Genomic DNA, 18,848 nt, shown 5'->3' with positions numbered 1-18,848 from the left:
CATTCAGACACCACACAATCTCCCCAGGCCGGAATCAAACCCGGGACCCTGGCGCTGAGGATGCAGTATTAACCACTGTGCCACCCACTAGTTCTAACAGCCCATTCTCCCTTGTGTGTTTACCCAGCTTCTCTTTAAACAAATAGAAACATTAAAAATGGATGATGGTGTACACATTCTCTTGATGACCTCTTAATCCCACTTTCTAACTAGGTCACAATGTTTCCAGGTAGGATGATTTTTGCCTCTACCACTCGCCAGGCAGTTTATTCCTGGCCTCTGAGTGAATAAGTGCCCTCCACCCCTACCCCCTCTTGTTCCCTTCTGCCAATTACTTTAAATCTATGCCCCCTGATTATTGTCTCATTTTAGGCTAATTGTCTCAACCATTCCATGTTGTGGCAAGTTCCACATTCTAATCACGTTGGGGAAAACACCTGTTTTCCTCATTGGATTCATTAGTGACTACCTTGAATTTGTGGCCCCTACTTTTGCACTTGCACAATGAAACATTTCTACATGTACCTCATGAAACCCTTCATAATGTTAACCTCCAATGGGTCACTCCAAGTCTTTACAGGAGAAGTGAGTTCCAAAGTATTCAGTCATTCCTGATGGGTATAATCTCAGTTCTGGTATTCTAGTAAATATATATATTTTGCACCTTCTCTGGTGCCTCTTTTCATAATATGTGGGCCAGAACTATACAGTACTCTCCCGCTCCAAATATGATCCCATTTAACCTTGCATGATGTGAATGTGTGGCGATGGTCGCATAATGGTACTGTTCCTGGACAAGTAAGATATGGGGCAAGGAGACACCAGTTTACCTCACCATGGCGACTGGTGGGATTTGAATTCAAGCAATAAATTAATAAACCGAGGATAAAAAGCTATCTTCTCAGTTAAAATGGCCAGAAACTACCAGATTGTCATAACCCACCTGGTTCGCTAATCTTCAGGGTATGAAATATGCTGTCCATACCCGGTCTGGCCTACATGTGACTGCAGATACACAGCAATATGGGTGAGTTTGAACTGTCCTCCGCAATGGCCCAGCAAGTCACGCAACTCGACTAAACTCCCACCAAAAGGTTGAAAAGGAATAAAACCAAATGGAGCACCTGCCATTGAACTAGCCTGAAGATTCCTGCAGCTTCTATCAGTTTTGAATAGAGTAACGACGGTGAATTTTCGACAATCTTTAAGTTCTACTCTTTGAAATATAATATACAATTGGTCCATGCAGAATAGCTTTTATTGAAGGTCAGAAGTCCTTTTAACATAGACACATCACTCTCTGTCTTCCATAGAAATACAAAAGATTTACAGTGCTTTAGAATTCAATGCCTTCCTATTGTATTTGGTTTTAATTATGCCCTCCACATTTTATTAATCCATTATAACAAATAAATTAATCTTAATAAGTGGGCAAGTAATCTATCTAATTACAACTGCCCTCTGACCACATTGAATGATCTTGCATTATCCACTACCATTTGATCTCAGTAATTTGATTCCCCTGATTGTGACAGTCTTTCATTCCTCCAGCCAACTGTCGTCCAACAAGGGCAAAGATAATCCATTTCGGCTCGAGATCGGAGTCTCACTAGACATGTAGGAGAGCCGGTGAGATACGGGCTATAACATTAGCCAGAATTCCAAACCTCAGACCTCTAAGATTACAAGAATGATACAGATATGGAAAGTCTTCAGACATATATTTAATCATGCACATTGTCTCTAACCCTAGCTGTAGTAATCGCTTCCCAAAGCAATTCTTGGAATGAAACGATTGTATACAACATTACTTCAGGTTTGCGTGTAAAAAACACTTCCTGAATTCCTAAATTTTTAAAAAATGTATTAATTTATCTGCTTTAAATCCAGATTGAGGCTTTTAATTAAAACATTGTTCTTCCAAGTAAAGCAGAGATTTTAAACAATCTATTAAAATGTTGCCAGGCTATTTACCGTCAAAACTTATCTTTTGTACAACAGGATTGTTTTTGAAATCTTTGAATGATAAGGTTCCTTGATAAAACGGAGACTGAAAATATCACCCCAAACCCACCACCCATACTGGCATTCTGGTAACGATCTTTGTGATGTTGCTGGGATTCATTCTCACAATAGAGAGCATGAAGTTAAAGGACTTGGGGGGAGGTAAAGAGGATGGCCCACAGTTTAGAGCAAGCCTTAGAGGAAACATGGAGTGAGCAATAAAGAAGCCAAGATGGGATTAATGGATGAAATTGACCATCACGGCTGCTGGGATTGGGCCACAATATTTTGCCAATGTTCCTGATTGGCCCGTGTGCCCAGTGATTAGTTTAAACTAATACTAGGATTAGGATCTGACAATTTAACAAACAATGCCTGAGGCTCACTACAGTATTACAGAGACGTCAAACTTTTAACAGGATCTGTTGACTTATGCTTCAATTTGTATATTTTAGCCCGCTATTCCTTAAAATGTAGAACCTGCAACAATGTATTTGCCCGTTTAAGAAATGGAACACACTCCTGATTTGGAGGGTGGTGCCTCCAGAATGGATTCTCTCCTTAGATCATTTGGTAATACACCATTAACCCCCCACACATTGAGCTCGTCAAAGATGCCAGTTTCGATCATCTCCTCTTGCCACGGGATAGGGATGTTACCAGTTGCAAATTCATCAAAAAAAACTTTGTCTGCGTCTTCAAGGTTAATGCCTTTCACAGTTGAGAAAGCGCCCACATCTTGAATGTCTTTTGCATACACTGTTTTAGAGTCTGGCGTAAAAGGAGGTAGGAGTATACCTGCAAGGGACCAGGCAAAAAGTCAACAGTGATCAACATTAATACACCTCATGGTTTTCCTGTTGAAAATCTTACACTTCCCGTTTCGAATGAGAGTCCCGTACAACTCTGAGAGAGTGCTACCCTGATTACCAGAGCTTTTGGTCTGGGCTCGCTGAAGATTCCTAAGTTCCATTGGAGGGAGTCCTCCCAGTTTTCTGGTCCACTGCCCCTTCAACCAGCACCAACAAGTGAAACAATTGGAACTGCTATTGTGGAGGCTCGCTGTGTAACATTTAGCTGCTGGGATTTAGCCCACATAGCAACAGGGACTGCAATTCTAAAGCAATTTGTGGGAGTTACCTTGAGACATTTCTCAGATGTTATATAAATGTGTCTTTATGTCTTTGTGTCTTTATTCTGTGCACAATATAAATACAATGAAAATACATTTATATGTGGATATTGTTAAACGTCTTGTACAGAACACCACACCACAGCTGCAAACCTTATTGTCTGCAATTGTGATGCCAGGCCATTTCCTGCCAACAATTCCCATTCAATTAAGGCCTAGGGCTGAATCTTGTGCTCAATGATCTGACCTCGATAGGAGTGTTACAAACTATATATCCATTAGGATCTTGACACTGAGCTGTATCTAATAACTTCAGCTGCTATTTAACAGACAGATATAGGTAATAAAAGCAAAATACTGCAGATGCTGGAAATCTGAAATAAAAACAATATGCTGGAAAACCTCAATAGGTCTGCAGCATCTGTGGAGAGAAAAACAAAGTTAAGGATTCAAGGCCATGGATTTGACTATTGGACTCAAAAACTCTGTTCCTCTCTCCACAGATGCCTCCAGACCCTGGGCAGGTTTCTCCGTTTTGCCAGCACCCGGGGGTTTCCCGACGGCATGGGCCTGCCCCAACAATAGGAAACCCCATTGACCGGCCGGCGTAACGGAGAATCCCGCTGGCGGGTTGGGACGGAAATGTGGTGCGGCGGGGCGGAGAATCCAGCCCCCAGTTTATCTCTCCTCAGATGATGCCAGAGCTGCTGAAATCCATCCCTGCTCTCCCGCCGCCCCCCCCCCCCCCCCCCCCCCCTCCCACACACACACACCAGCATTTTCTAAATTTTTGTTTTTATTTCATTTAGGACAAGATTGACCATCGTGACGCTCGCTGCCCAGATTTGTGCTCAGGCCCAGTAAGTAGTGGTTACTCCGGGAAAATCCTGGCTGACTCCTATTTACATCCCGTTTACCTGGCGGGAAAGTGGTGGTTGCACAATGACCTTTGACAGGCAGCAATTGCCGCTTTGTTCTCAGGATGGGACGGGGGGCTGTGCTCCCCAAGGATGTGGAATAGACCAGGAAATACGTGGATAGCACTGCTGCCTGAGCTCACAGCTCTGAGATGCTGGCTGCAGGTCACTATCCGTGAGAAGTTTGCACATTCCACCCGTGTCTGTGTGGGTCCCACCCACACAACCCAAAGATGTGAAGGTAGGTGGATTGGCCACGCTAAATTGTCCCTTAAATGGGGAAAAAAAGAATTGGGTACTCGAAATTTATATTAAAAAAAAAAAATTGCTGCCTGAGCCAGGAGGGAGTTCGGATCAGGGTGTACACTGAACCCCAATGAAGACAAGGCGAGGGCTGCTGAGGTGAAGGTTTCCCCGGTCCGCCCAGGTACAGTAGCCTAGCAGTTATGCTTACTGGGCTAGTAAAATAAAACCTGTGGATTAATAATCCAGAGATGGAAGCTCTTGTCGTACCTCAGCAGCTTGTGAATTTGTGGAGTGTGTTAATTCAATAAATCTGTAATAAAAAGCTTTCCCACATCTAGTGCCCATTGAAAAAATGAAATGAAAATCGCTTATTGTTACAAATAGGCTTCAAATGAAGTTACTGTGAAACTCCCCGAGTCGCCACATTCCAGCGCCCGTTCGGGGAGGCTGGTATGGGAATCGAACTTGCACCACTGGCCTGCCTTGGCCTACTTTCAAAGCCAGCTATTTAGCCCTGTGCTAAATGAGCCCCTGGAAGCAATTGGCTTTCGGAAAAAAAAAAACTCTGGTACCATTAGATAGAATAAACAGGAAAGGTTTGTTTCTGCTAGGGGAGGGGTAAATTACCAGAGTGTACAGCTTAAAGGTGATTGGCAGACAGATCGGAGGGGATATTAGAATCATAGGACCATAGAATCCCTACAATTCAGAAAGAAGTCATTCGACCCAATGAGTCTGCACCGACCCTCCGAAAGAGCACCCTACCTTGGCCCACATCCCCACCCTATCCCCGTAACCTCAGCTATCCTTTTGGACACTAAGGGGCAATTTAATATGGCCAATCCACCTAACCTGCACATCTTTGGACTTATTAAGAACCCAAGAATTAGGAATGTTTGGGCTCTTAATAATTAGGAAACGTTTTTTCACCCAGAGAGTGGTGGGTATCTGGAATTCACTGCTCGGATTGGTGGTTGAGGCAGAAATTCTCAACTCATTGAAAGGGTACCTGGATCTGCACTCGAGGTGCTGGAGCCCGTAAGCCTATGGACCAGGAGCTGAAAGGTAAGATTAGAATGGTACAGCTAGTTTCTTTTCAGTTGGCACAGACATAAACACCTCTTTCTGCGCCAAAAGTTTTCTATTGCTCTAGAGTTCTAATATTCTCCAAGAAGAGAAATCCGTCGTCCTTATCCAATCTGGGCTATTTCTGGCTACAGACCCACAGCAATGTGGTTGACACTTAACTCCCCCTGAAATGCTCTTGCATTCTGATAAAACCAGAAGGAGCACTCGTCACTGATGTAGGCATTGAATTCAGATGCATACATACACAATCCATTTGACCCGGAAAAGTGCTCATTAACTAGTGCCAAAACTGAGAAAGTCCAATATAGTCATTCTCCCACTATCATAGCTGGGATGTCTGGTTCCATATACCCATACGCCCACACACATTCCTGACATCTTTGCTGTACCATCATTCTGAATTGTCTTCATTTCTTGAGCCTTTAATAAGAAAACGCAAATTGTATCCTTGGCAGCTCTTGCCTCAGTTAACACAAATGTGGGCTGGTGTCAAGGTGGGAATGCGAAACAGTCCGACATTCACAGGATAGATTCTGAACCGTATTTTGGAATATTATTGGAGGAAGTTCTGGACTAGGGCTCTCACAAAAATGTGATCCCAATGCCTCACAAAATTGCAGAATTAAAGAAGTTGATTTTTATACTTTACCAGCTTCAAGTTTTCTCCAGTTAATATTCTTAAAGAAAGGATGGGCCTTTATTTCATCGCAACCGTCATTCTTGAATCCAAGGCGTTTTTCAGGATCTTTCTCCAGCAAGGCCTCACAAAATAATTTGCTCGGCTCGCTGAACTTTTCACTATAAGTCACCGGGTCATTCAAAATCCGCCGCTTCACCTCCTTGTTCTCAACCTGGTGACAGGACAGAAAACCGAGATAATTGTGCAATATTACAACATAATCCATCTTTGACAGAGGTACCAATGATTCCCACTCCTGTGGTGTTTCCCTATGTCTCTGTAATATTTTACCCTTCCAGTATTTATTCAATGCTCTTCAGAAAGCTATTATTCAATCTTTGAGGCTGCCCATTACAAATCACAGCAACTTATGTGGTAAAAATTAACGTTTCCCCATGTGGCATTGCTTTCTGACCCATCCAACATCGGAAACAGTTTTTCCTTGTTTACCCCAATGTGATGCAGTGGATAGCACTGCTGCCTCACAGCGCCAGGGACCTGGGTTCAATTCCGACCTCAGGTGACTGTTTGGAGTTTGCACTTTCTCCCCATGTCTGCGAAGGGTTTCCTCCAGGTGCTCCAGTTTCCTCCCACAGTCCGAAGACGTACAGGTTACATGGTTTGGCCATGCTAAATTGCCCCTTAGTGTCCAATGGGTTTTGGTTTAGGTGGATTGGCCATGCTACATTGCTCCTTAGTGTCAAAAGGTTAGGTGGGGTTAGGGGGATATGGTAGGGGAGTAGGCCTGGGTGGGATGCCCTTTTGGAGGGTCGTTGCAGACTCGTTGGGTCGAATGGCCTCCTTCTGCACTGTATTGATTCTATAGATTAAGGAACAGAAGGAGGCGACAAAAGAACCCAAAAGGAGGGCAATGAAAGATCCAAGAAAGAGCACAGCAGGAGAATTACTGAACCGTAAAAAATCAACACTTGGAGAGACAGACCTGGCCAACAGTGAAGCCAAAAGAAAGGACAAAGATCTGTAGCAGGCAGAAAAAGAAGGGCCAGAAATTAGGTTGGAAAATGTAAACCTGTCACTGAAGCGCAAACCACTAGAAGATAGAAAAGGCAAGCTGAATGAAAAGATTCATGTGTTTGCAAAAAGGTTTGAAAGTCAAATAGCGAACAAGTATTTTGCTGAAGTTGATACAAGCTGAAGTGAAGGTTCCATTTGCCAAATGTACGGGTCGACAATAACATGACAGACACGAAGGAAACAGAAAACGAGATCCCAGTCTAGGAATGAATGTAGTGCACATTCCCCAGGGAAGGAATGGGGCAACCCACAGTTTGTGGAAAAACGGACAACTTGTTAACAAAGAGGAACAGAGTACTACTACCATTCTCCCACATGGCCGAGGTGTAGAAGAACCATCAAGACTTGAGACCGTCTGAATTCATAAAGTCAGAGACTTGATGTTGGGGAAGGAGGGACAGGAAATTAAAAAAATTGTATAGTTACAGGGAAGGAGTTTTTTTGAAAAGAAAGGGAGATGCGATATGTACCTGCATATATTATAATGTAAAGGCACTCGGCAGAGCAAGAGATAGCATGAGTTGGGAATAGCACCATCTGTGTTATAGCAGCCACGCCGCTCCAATGCCGGGCGACCAGAGAATCACCGGCAATCGCGGCGGCATGGTCGCCGCAGTGCCGGTCGGGGGCCATTAAAAGCACCACCCCGGCGATTCTCCAGGCTCAACGGGCCGAGTGCCCGCCAAGTTCCTGCGAGTCCCGCCGGCTTCATTTGCGTATGGTCCTACCCGGCGGAACCACGGCATTCTGGCTGCGGGGGCGACCTCGTGGGGGCAGGGGGAGCCAACTCCGGCAGGGTTCCATAATGGCCAGGCCCACGATCGGAGGCAACTGATCAGCTGGCGGGCTCATTCCGGGGGAGGCCTACGTTCCTCCGCGTCATGCCCCTGTAGGGCTCCGCCATATTGCCCGGGGGCCGGTGCGGCGATGGCCGTGACGCGCATGCGCGGACCCGTGCCAGCCGTGGCTAGCGCACGCGCGGACCTACGCGGGCTGTGGCACGCCGGCTTTCGCACAGCACTCCGCCACTGTTCTAGCCCCGAGGAAGGGGTGAATGCCTGGGTCTGGAGCTCCATTGACACCGGCGTCACTCGTGCCGGTTTGACGCCAGCGTCAACACTTGGCCGGGATTTTGGAGAATCCCGGCTCATGCCATGGAACTAAATAGTTAAGGTGAACCTTAAGGCAGTCTATCCATTTCCACAATTCAGAAAATGTTCTGTTAAACAGACATTTCTGAGAAGGGGGAGGAATGTGTTGTATGTCTTACTGTACTTGCAAACCAGTGCATTATGGGATCACAGGATCCATACTTTTTGTTCGATTGCTGAAGCAATAAAGGACAGTTGCAATGTTTACTTGTGTACTGATTATTCTTGAAATAAGGACTAAAATCACGGCAGTTAGAAACGAGGAGGAATTTCTTCTCTCAGAGGGTCATTCAACCTTTGGATTTCTCTACCTCTGAGAACAGTGGATGTTGGGTCATTGAAGATATTCAAGGCTGAGTTAGATACACTCTTGATCAACAAGAGAGTCAACAGCTATGGGGCAGGAGAGGCAGTCAGAAATGTGGCATTCAAATCACGAACACATTGAAGTTTCTAAATAATGAGGGTTGTGTGTAACTGGAGTTTCTGTATTACGGGATGTGTGGAATAGGGGTTATGCAAACGGGGATTTCTGTATAACGTGTTGTGGGTAATGGAGGTTTGTAAGTAACAGGGTTTTATGTAGCAGGTGTTATAGGCCAGGGTTTAGAAAACTCAAAAGTATATCATGGAGTTCACCTGACCTACAACTGTTTATTGATTTTGGTTATGAGGAACACAAGAGCCTGCCTTTCAGGTGTTATCCAACAGAAGCGTTTATTTTAAGAATTTAGTAAACATTTTTATAAACACACTCAGTAGGAATTTTTATCAACTACAAGCATAAATACCCCACATAGTTACAATACTCTGTATATAACCCTTAATAAATTTATCCCATTAGCTGTTCCAATTTAATAACAAGATCCCATAAACCAGGAAACCCCTTTCAAAGGTGTGGCCCAGCACACAGCACTCAATACCTGGTTTAGATGCTGTTGTGTCCTTTCCAAAACAGCAGGTTTGAATTCCTTCCAGATAACAATTATTTATTTTCAAGTTATCAAGTAATCTGGAAATAGCTTTTAAAATGCAGAGAGAGAAAGGACAAGACTTCTGTCTGAGTTCAGCAGCCAAATGCGAAAATGAAAGCAAAACACTCAGAGCCACAAAACAGCCCCAAACCAAAGCGAAAGTAAAACCCTCACAGCCACAGCCCAGCTCCACCCACACAATGGCATCACTGAAACCATGTGATAAGACAAAACATTTCTTAAAGGGACACTCCCATGACACAGGGTTAACTAAAGAATATCTTAAAGTGTCCTTACATGTTCCCCCCGATATCTGAATGGCCCCTTGGCTGCAATCATCTCATACAATGTGACTCCCAATGTAAAATAATCGACAGAGTAATCGTACTCCAAACCTTTAAGCAACTCTGGTGCCATGAAACCTGAAATTGAAACATAACGGAACATTACCCAATGGAAATCAAACTGCTGAAACTCAAAAAAAACCCCAGAAAGATCTGGAAACGTGGCACCCACACACACCAAACCCCACACCACTCCTCCCTGTCTCTTCACTCTCCCTTTCTCTCTATTTCCTACTGCTCTCTCTCCTTTTCTCTCCTGCTCTCATGATGTCTCACTCTTTCTGTCTCCCACCCTCCCTCATCTCGCTCCCCTGCGCTCTCCCTCTTTCCCTTCATCTCCTCCCTCTCCATCTCCCTCTCACCTTCCCTCTGTCTCTACCACTCCCTCTCTCCCCTCCCTCCCTTTTCCTCCCCTGATCCGATCTCTCACCCTCTCCATCTCTCCCCCATCTCTCTCCGCTTCTCTCTCTCTCTCTCTTTCCTTCCATCTCTCTCTCTCTTCCTCCTCTCCTCTTCACCATCTGTCTCCCTCTTGTCCAACTACCCCCTCTCCCCTCCATCTCTTGCCCTTCCTCTTCCACCCTCTCTCTCTCCCTCTCCCTGCTCTCCTGCATTCCCACTGCAGAGGAATTATGGTGTGCACCTGGAGTTCCTGCATAACCTTTGATCCTGGTTTGATCATCGGCCAATTCCACAGCGAGTCCAAGGTCAGAGATTCTCACATGACCTGAAACATAACCAGTTACAACAGAACTGTTAGAGTCATAGAGGTTTACAGCATGGAAACAGGATCTTCAGCCCAACTTGTCCATGCCTCCCAGCTTTTACCACTAAGCTAGTCCCACTTGCCCATATTTGGCCCATCGTCTTCTATAACCATCTTTCCCAAATAACTGTCTAAATGCTTCTTAAAAGACAAAATTGTACCCGCCTCTTCTACTGCCTCTGGCAGCTCATTCAAGGCACTTACCATCTTCTGTGTGGAACAAATTGCCCTCTGGATCCTTTTGTATCTCTCCCCTATCACCTTAAACCTATTCCCTCTAGTTTTAGATTGTCCCACCTTTGGGAAAAGGTGTTGACCTTATCTAGGCCCCTCATGGGGCAGCACAGTGGCACAGTGGTTAGCATTACTGCCTCACGACGCCGAGATCCCAGGTTCGATCCCGGCCCTGGGTCACTGTCCGTGTGGAATTTGCACATTCTCCCAGTGTTTGCGTGGGTTTCGCCCCCACAACCCAAAGATGTGCAGTGTTGATGGATTGGCCACGCTAAATTGTTCCTTAATTGGAAAGATGAATTGGGTACTCTAAATTTTTTTTAAAAAATCTATGCCCCTCATTATTTTATAGACCTCTATAAACTCATCCTTAAGCTACCAGGCTCCAGGGAAAAAAAGTCCCAGTCTATCCAGCCTCTCATAACTCAAACTATGGGGCGTGATTCTCCGCACCCGCGAGAAATCGTGAGGCTGGCGTCAAAAACGGGCGAGTTTGACGCCAGCCTCCGCCCCCCCGACCGGGAAACGATTCTGCTCCCCGTGAATGGATACAGCGGGGCGGCGGAAGGAGAAAGAGTGCGCAGGGTAAGTACCCGCTGCCCGCGATCGGTGGGCACCGATCGCGGGCCCATGGCACCCTTGGCACGGCCGTGGTACTGCCGTGCCAATCGGTGCCATGGTTCCCCAGATCGGGACTTTACGGTCGTTTTTACGAACGGTCAGACCAGGTGTGATTTACGTTCATAAAAACGGTCGTAAAGACCTTGGAAATCGGCCCATCGGCCAGGGGAGAATCGCTGCTCGCCGTAAAAAAACGTCGGGCAGCGATTCGTGTCGGGAGGCGGGCGTGGGGGGGGGGAAGAATAGCGGGAGGGCGTCGGACCAGTGTGGCCGTAAAAATTTACGCCGCCCGCTATTCTCCGCCCCGTCGTGAGTTTGAGAATTCCGCCCATGAAGTCCCAGTAGCATCTTATACATCTTTTCTGCACTCTTTCTAGTTTAATAATATCCTCTCTACAAAGGGTGACCAGAACTGTATACAGTATTCCAAGTATGGCCTTACTAATGTCTTGTACAACTTCAGCAAGACATCCCAACTCCTGTATTCAATGTTCTGACCAATGAAACCTTGCAAGCTGAATGCCTTCTTCACCACCCTGTCAACCTGTGGCTCCGCTTTCAAGGAGCTATGAACCTGTACTCCCTGATATCTTTGTTTTAAAACTCTTGTTGTAGGAATATCGGTGACCATGCTTTTATATATATATATATATATATATTTATTCCCATGTCTGTTCACATTCTGTCTAAATCGTACAATTAAAGGCACAAATACACAAAAGCAAGTCAGACGTCACTAAAAAACAGGGAAGGGTTAACTCAGACATCCAGGCAGGCAGCAATCAACACAGGCCATCAGCATCCACAATGGCAAAAGTCTGAGAAACCTTAGCAACACAATCAGGGATACCACATGGAGGCAGCCAGATTCCAAGAAAGATCATTATCCTCGGACATTCAGGTAGGGAAGGCCGTTAACACCTCCTCATAACTGAAACTTCCTTTTGACATGCTAACTGAGGGCCAGAGCTCGTTCGGAGATGTGATTATCGGTACTGTTTCAAACAATGTCTGTACTTAACAAGATTATGTGAACCATCCAGTAAAACAAATCAGTATTAGGTTTTGAAGGGCAGCACGATGGCATAGTGGTTAGCACAGCTGCCTCACGGCGCTGAGGCCCCAGGTTCGATCCCGGCCCTGGGTCACTGTGAGGAGTTTGCACATTCTCCCCGTACTCGAATGGGTTTTCGCCCCCACAACCCAAAGATGTGCAGAGTAGGTGGATTGGCCACACTAAATTGCCCCTTAATTGGAAAAAATAATTGTGTAATCTAATAAATAAATAAAATAATTTTTTTTGAAGTATTAGGTTTTGCGAAGTTTTTCAAACTATCTGTATTCAGTAAACAATTACCATATCAATATGGAACGTTGCGACATCGAACAGTATAACTGACCTTGCGATGTACAATCTGGGAGAAACACGGACTCGGGGCATCGTTCAGGGCCGAGCTCCCTCTGTCTCCCACATGCATGGGAAACAATAAAGACTTTTCCTTGAAGCATATCACAGTCTCCAGAACTCAGTTTCAATTCCGTCCAACACTCTCCCCAACACCCTGCCATTAACTGAGTAGGTCCCGCCCCGATTCGATCTCCCAAAATGCATCGCCTCACATTTATCTCAATTAAACTCCACCTGCCAATCATCGGCCACTGCCCCAATTGATGAAGATTCTGTTGCAATCCTAGATAACCTTCTTCACTGTCCATCATGCCACCAATCTTGGTGTCATCTGCAAACTTGCTAACCATGCCTCCTAAATTCTCATCCAAAAACATTCATAGAAGTAACAAATAACAGTGGACCCAGTACTGATCCCTGAGGCACACCGCTGGTCACAGGCTCCAGTTTGAAAAAAAACCCTCCACAGCCACCCTTTGTCTTTGGTCATCAAGCCAGTTTTGCAGATTCTCTCTCCTATTAAACATAGACATAGAACAGTACAGCACAGAACAGGCCCTTCGGCCCTCGATGTTGTGCCGAGCAATGATCACCCCACTTAAACCCACATACCCCTAACCCAACAACCCCCCCATTAACCTTTACACTACGGGCAATTTAGCATGGCCAATCCACCTAATCCGCACATCTTTGGACTGTGGGAGGAAACCGGAGCACCCGGAGGAAACCCACGCACACACGGGGAGGACGTGCAGACTCCACACAGACAGTGACCCAGCCGGGAACCGAACCTGGGACCCTGGAGCTGTGAAGCATTGATGCTAACCACCATGCTATCGTGAGGCCTATTTCCCAACATCCTGAACTCCTCACATTAGCACAAGGAGAGTTTGGAAAGTTGATTTGGGTGTGTTCTGTGTTTTTAAGTCACTGTCTGGTGCCTGCACGTTGCTCCCTTTCTATTTGGAGAAGAGGTCGGCAGCTCTCCTCTGTCCTTGGGTCAATATTTCTCCCTCAGCCAACACCTCAAACCCATTATACAGTAATCCATCTCTGTGTAAGGGAAATTAATGTTAGGATCCGTTGCCCACTTAGAGCATACATCAATATCTAGTTGCTATTAAAGAAATTGGCACTTTAAAACATGATAGGATTGTTTTACTATATTCTTCTTAACACAGCTTCTGAACAAAATTTAGAACATCAGGTGACAGAAAAAGATACTGCTTAATATTTTGTTCTTGGCCTTATTATGATAGCACATTGTCCTCCCGAAGGATAATAAAGGTGTACGAGAATTATTTTTAAACTAAGTGCAAAACATTTGTATTTTCTTTTGCGTATGTTCCCAAAGTTTTATTTCTTTATAGCTGTTTATTTCACACTATAAATATAATGATTTTCAACTGTATTATTCAGAGTACTGTGGAATGGCTATTTAGCCAAACATGGCCCACTCTGCAAATTTGTGTCAAATAAATTTCCTGAAACAAAGCTCAAAGCATTTGTCTTTATTATAATTTCCATGACAATCTCATTGCTGCTTCTAGGATCTTGCTGCATGCACATTGGCTGTTATGTTATTACATTGCAACCAACTACAAAAGTTAATTATTGGCTATAAAACACTTGGGAATGTCACAAAGTTGTGAAAGATGCTAAATAAATGTAAATCTCTCTTTGTCACATTTCAGCTGGAGGTAGCAGTTGCCATTTGACACTTTGCTGATCAGTCAGACTCACTGGATCAGCCTTCATTCTATTTCATTTCATAGACGGTTCAAATCAGCTATTCAATTTCAATGTTCTAAATTCATTAATAGGATCATTCCTTGCTAAAATTTAGTTCCATTACCTTCTTAAAAACATCAGTAAACCACAAGCGCATTTTCACCCAGTACCAGTAATATCGGGTGACTGGGCGGGAGACTGGGTGAGTGATTGACTGACTGGGTGAGTGAATGAGTGACTGGGCAAGTGACTGAGTGGGTGAATGACTGACTGGGAGGGTCACTGGATGGGTGAATGAGTGACTGGACGGGTGATTGGGCGAGTGACTGGGAGGGTGAATGACTGACTGGGAGGGTGACTGGGCGGGTGAATGAATGACTGGGCGAGTGACTGGGTTGTGGGTGGATGACTAGGTGGGTGGATGACTGACTGGATGGGTGACTGGGCAGGTGAATGAGTGACTCGGCGGATGAATGGCTGACTGTGCGAGTGACTAGGGGAGTGACTGGGTGGGTGAATGACTGACTGGGAGGGTGACTAGGCAGGTGAATAAGTGACTAGACAAGTGACTGGGTGAGAGACTGGGCGAGAGACTGGGCGAAAGACTGGGCGAGTGAGTAAGTGACCAGACAAGTGACAGGGCAACAGACTGGGCGGGTGAATGGACGAGTGACTGGGTGGGTGCATTAGTGACTGGATGTGTAATGGGCAGGTGCATGAGTGACTGGGCATGTGACTGGGCATGTGACTGAGTGACTGGGCAAGTGATTGGGTGGATGAATGAGTGACTGGGCGAGTGACTGGGCAAGTGACTGCGTTGTGGGTGGGTGACTGGGCGAGTGACTGCGTTGTGGGTGGGTGACTGGGCGAGTGACTGGGTTGTGGGTGGGTGACTGGGCGAGTGACTGGGTTGTGGGTGGGTGACTGGGCGAGTGACTGGGTTGTGGGTGGGTGACTGGGCGAGTGACTGTGTTGTGGGTGGGTGACTGGGCGAGTGACTGGGTTGTGGGTGGGTGACTGGGCGAGTGACTGGGTTGTGGGTGGGTGGCTGGGTTGTGGGTGGGTGGCTGGGCGAGTGACTGGGTTGTGGGTGGGTGACTGGGCGAGTGACTGGGTTGTGGGTGGGTGACTGGGTTGTGGGTGGGTGACTGGGCGAGTGACTGGGTTGTGGGCGAGTGACTGGGTTGTGGGTGGGTGACTGGGCGAGTGACTGGGTTGTGGGCAAGTGACTGGGTTGTGGGTGGGTGACTGGGTTGTGGGTGGGTGGCTGGGCGAGTGACTGGGTTGTGGGTGGGTGACTGGGCGAGTGACTGGGTTGTGGGCGAGTGACTGGGTTGTGGGTGGGTGGCTGGGCGAGTGACTGGGTTGTGGGTGGGTGGCTGGGCGAGTGACTGGGTTGTGGGTGGGTAGCTGGGCGAGTGACTGGGTTGTGGGTGGGTGACTGGGCGAGTGACTGGGTTGTGGGCAAGTGACTGGGTTGTGGGTGGGTGGCTGGGCGAGTGACTGCGTTGTGGGTGGGTGACTGGGCGAGTGACTGCGTTGTGGGTGGGTGGCTGGGCGAGTGACTGCGTTGTGGGCGAGTGACTGGGTTGTGGGTGGGTGGCTGGGCGAGTGACTGCGTTGTGGGCGAGTGACTGGGTTGTGGGTGGGTGGCTGGGCGAGTGACTGCATTGTGGGCGAGTGACTGCGTTGTGGGCGAGTGGCTGGGTTGTGGGTGGGTGGCTGGGCGAGTGACTGGGTTGTGGGTGGGTGGCTGGGCGAGTGACTGGGTGACTGGGTTGTGGGTGGGCGACTGGGTTGTTGACACTGGGTGTGTTGGAGGGTAGCTGGGCAGGTGGGTGGGTGACACAGTGACTGGGTGGGTTAGAGGGTGGCTGGGAGGGTGGGTGACATGGTGACAGGATGGCTGCTCTATAAAATGTAGATTGTACGAAGGGTCCGCTTCCACCCCCGTGGCAGCACACCTGCTGCTGAAACCCTCATCCATTTCTTTGTTTACTCCAGACCCGACTATTCCAACCTTCTCCTTGCTATGCTCCCACATTCTCCCCTCCATAAACCTGAGCTCATCTAAAACCCTGCTGCCCACGTCCTGAATCACGACAATCCTGTTCCCTTTACATTGACTCCCAGTTAAACTGCACCTCAATTTTAAAATTCTCATTTTCAAATCCCTTCAGGGCCTCTCCTCTCCCTACCTCTGTAATCTCCTCCATTATACTCCAAGATCGCTGAGTCGCCCTAATTGTGGCCTCTGGAATATCTCTGAATATAATCACACCTTGAGTTTCCTCGGTCCCAGGCTCTGGAATTCGCTCCCTACACATCTCCGTCTCTCGACCTCACTTTCGTTCTTTAAAGACTCTCCTTAAAACCCACAACTCTGACAAGCTTTTGGTCATCAGATCTAATCTCTCCTTTTGTGTCTCAGTGTCTTACATTGTTGTTCCAATGGGACATTTCATTATATTAAAGTCTGTGTTGTTGCTCTTCAGGGTACCCTTATCTGGTCAGGGTGAATAAAGATGTCGGAGGAGGATCAACTTTCTCAAATCTAATAAAAGCAAATTACTGCGGATGCTGCAATCTGAAACACAAGCGGGAAATACTGGATAATCTCAGCAGGTCTGACAGCACCTGCGGGGAGAGAATGGAGCTCACATTTCGAGTCTGGATGACTCTTGCTAGTTTCTCAAATCTGAGCTGTGCCAGAGCGAAGATTGTAGAAATTTGAATTTGAGTGATGTGGAAGTGGCCATGGGGGTTCATATCTTGTGTCTGAATGATGGGGCAAGTCGTGCCTGGAGCCACATTTTAATTAATAATGGGACTGGAGCCTAGAGCAGGGGAAGGTACTGGGTCATTACTAACATCAACCTGTCCTTTCAGAGAATTGTAGTGAGATTTAGGGGTTGAATTAGAGCAGGGGTGGGCAAACTACGGCCCGCCAAAGGTCTTTATGCGGCCCACCAAGATCAAGTCATAAAAATTTTTTAAAAAATTTTTTTTTTTTTTAAATAAGGTTAATTGGGGGGGGGGGGGGGTGCTGTTGGGTTGCGGGTATAGGGTGGATACGTTGACTTGAGTAGGGTGATCGTTACTCGGCACAACATAGAGGGCCGAAGGGCCTGTTCTGTGCTGTACTGTTCTATGTTCAATATGAGGCGCCCAGAATCATAATCGGGTGAAGCGTCATTTTTGAAAAGTTGAAAAAGAGGGCTAAAGGCAGGATGCCGCTGGGGGAAGCGCTGAGGTATATGCCGCACGCTAATTGGTTACAACCGGGACTATTAATTAATATACTATGCGGCCCTTTTAAAATTGTGAATTTCTGAATGTAGCCCTTGCACGTAAAAGTTTGCCCACCCCTGAATTAAAGGATAGGAGTTGGGAGAGGAGATTTGTGGGTGGGGCAGTGAAGGAGTGTAGACCTTGGGCTGAACTCTCCGATTTTGGGGCTATGTCCAGAGGATCTGTGACGTTTTCTGCGGGAAACATTGCGCAGCCGCGCCACAAAAAATGCACGGCCTTCCCATATAAATGCCGGGCGAATTGCTGGGTCCGTGTTTGTGCATGCGCACGGCGATGACATGCAGCGGACGCGCGTACAACATGGTGCCGGCCGTGCACGTGCCCGACTTTTCAAATACTGCCCCCTTGGACACCCCCCCCGCCTCCCTCAGGCCGCCTCCCACCAGTCCCCGCTGCCCTCGTCGACACCCCACCCGGCCAGCAGCACGGCTCCCGCCCGACTGTTGGCGGCGCTGCACACAGTCCGCAGCCGCCACGCCAAGTTCCCGACTGCTGAGACCACGGGCGAAATTCTCCCCTACCCGACGGGACGGGGTGTCCCGGCATAGCGCAGTGGTGCCAACCATTCTGACGTCGGGCTTCCCCAAAGGAATTCTCCACACCTTTAGGGGCTAGGCCTGCCCTGGAGTGGCTCCCGCCCTGCCGACTGGTGCAAACGGCCTTTGGCGCAACGCCGGCCAGCGTCGGGGCTGGCCGAAAGGCCTTTGCCGGCCGGCGTGAGTCCGCGCATGCGCCGGAGCGTCAGCGGCCGCTGACGTCACCACCGGCGCATGTGCGGTAGGGGGGGTCTCTTCCGCCTCCGCTATGGTGGAGGCCGAGGGGCAGCACGGTGGCGCAGTGGGTTAGCCCTGTTGCCTCACAGCGTCAAGGTCCCAGGTTCAATCCCAACTCTGGGTCACTGTCCGTGTGGAGTTTGCACATTCTCCCCGTGTTTGCGTGTGTATAGCCCCCACAATCCAAAAATATGCAGATTAGGTGGATTGGCCACGCTAAATTGCCCCTTAATTGGAAAAAATTAATTGGATACTCTAAATTTATGAAAAAGAAATGGTGGAGGCCGTGGCGGCGGCGGAAGAAAAAGAGTGTCCCCACGGCACTGGCCTGGCCGCCGACCGGTGGGCCCTGATCACGGGCCAGGCCACCTTAGGGACACCCCCCGGGGTCCGATCACCCTGCGCCCCCCCCCAGGACCCCAGGGGCCCTCT

General features: G+C 47.5%; 1 protein-coding gene across 1 annotated transcript in view; it reads right to left on the bottom strand.

Annotated features, from left to right (window-relative positions):
- Nucleotides 1-1,240: 1,240 nt before the first annotated feature.
- grk1a (G protein-coupled receptor kinase 1 a) overlaps nt 1,241-18,848 on the bottom strand; it is a 105,871-nt gene continuing 88,263 nt past the window's right edge. Inside the window, exons 4-7 of the mRNA XM_038802753.1 lie at nt 10,215-10,298; nt 9,525-9,649; nt 6,038-6,239; nt 1,241-2,802 (exon numbers count right to left, since the gene is read on the bottom strand). Of these exons, the coding sequence (XP_038658681.1) occupies nt 2,507-2,802; nt 6,038-6,239; nt 9,525-9,649; nt 10,215-10,298 (707 nt within the window). The 3' untranslated portion in view covers nt 1,241-2,506. The remainder of the gene's footprint in view (nt 2,803-6,037; nt 6,240-9,524; nt 9,650-10,214; nt 10,299-18,848) is intronic.

This window comes from Scyliorhinus canicula, chromosome 7, assembly GCF_902713615.1.
Source record: "Scyliorhinus canicula chromosome 7, sScyCan1.1, whole genome shotgun sequence".
NCBI lineage: Eukaryota > Metazoa > Chordata > Chondrichthyes > Carcharhiniformes > Scyliorhinidae > Scyliorhinus > Scyliorhinus canicula.
The sequence above is the reverse complement of the archived record's forward strand: the minus strand, read 5'-3'. Positions and strand labels throughout refer to the sequence as shown.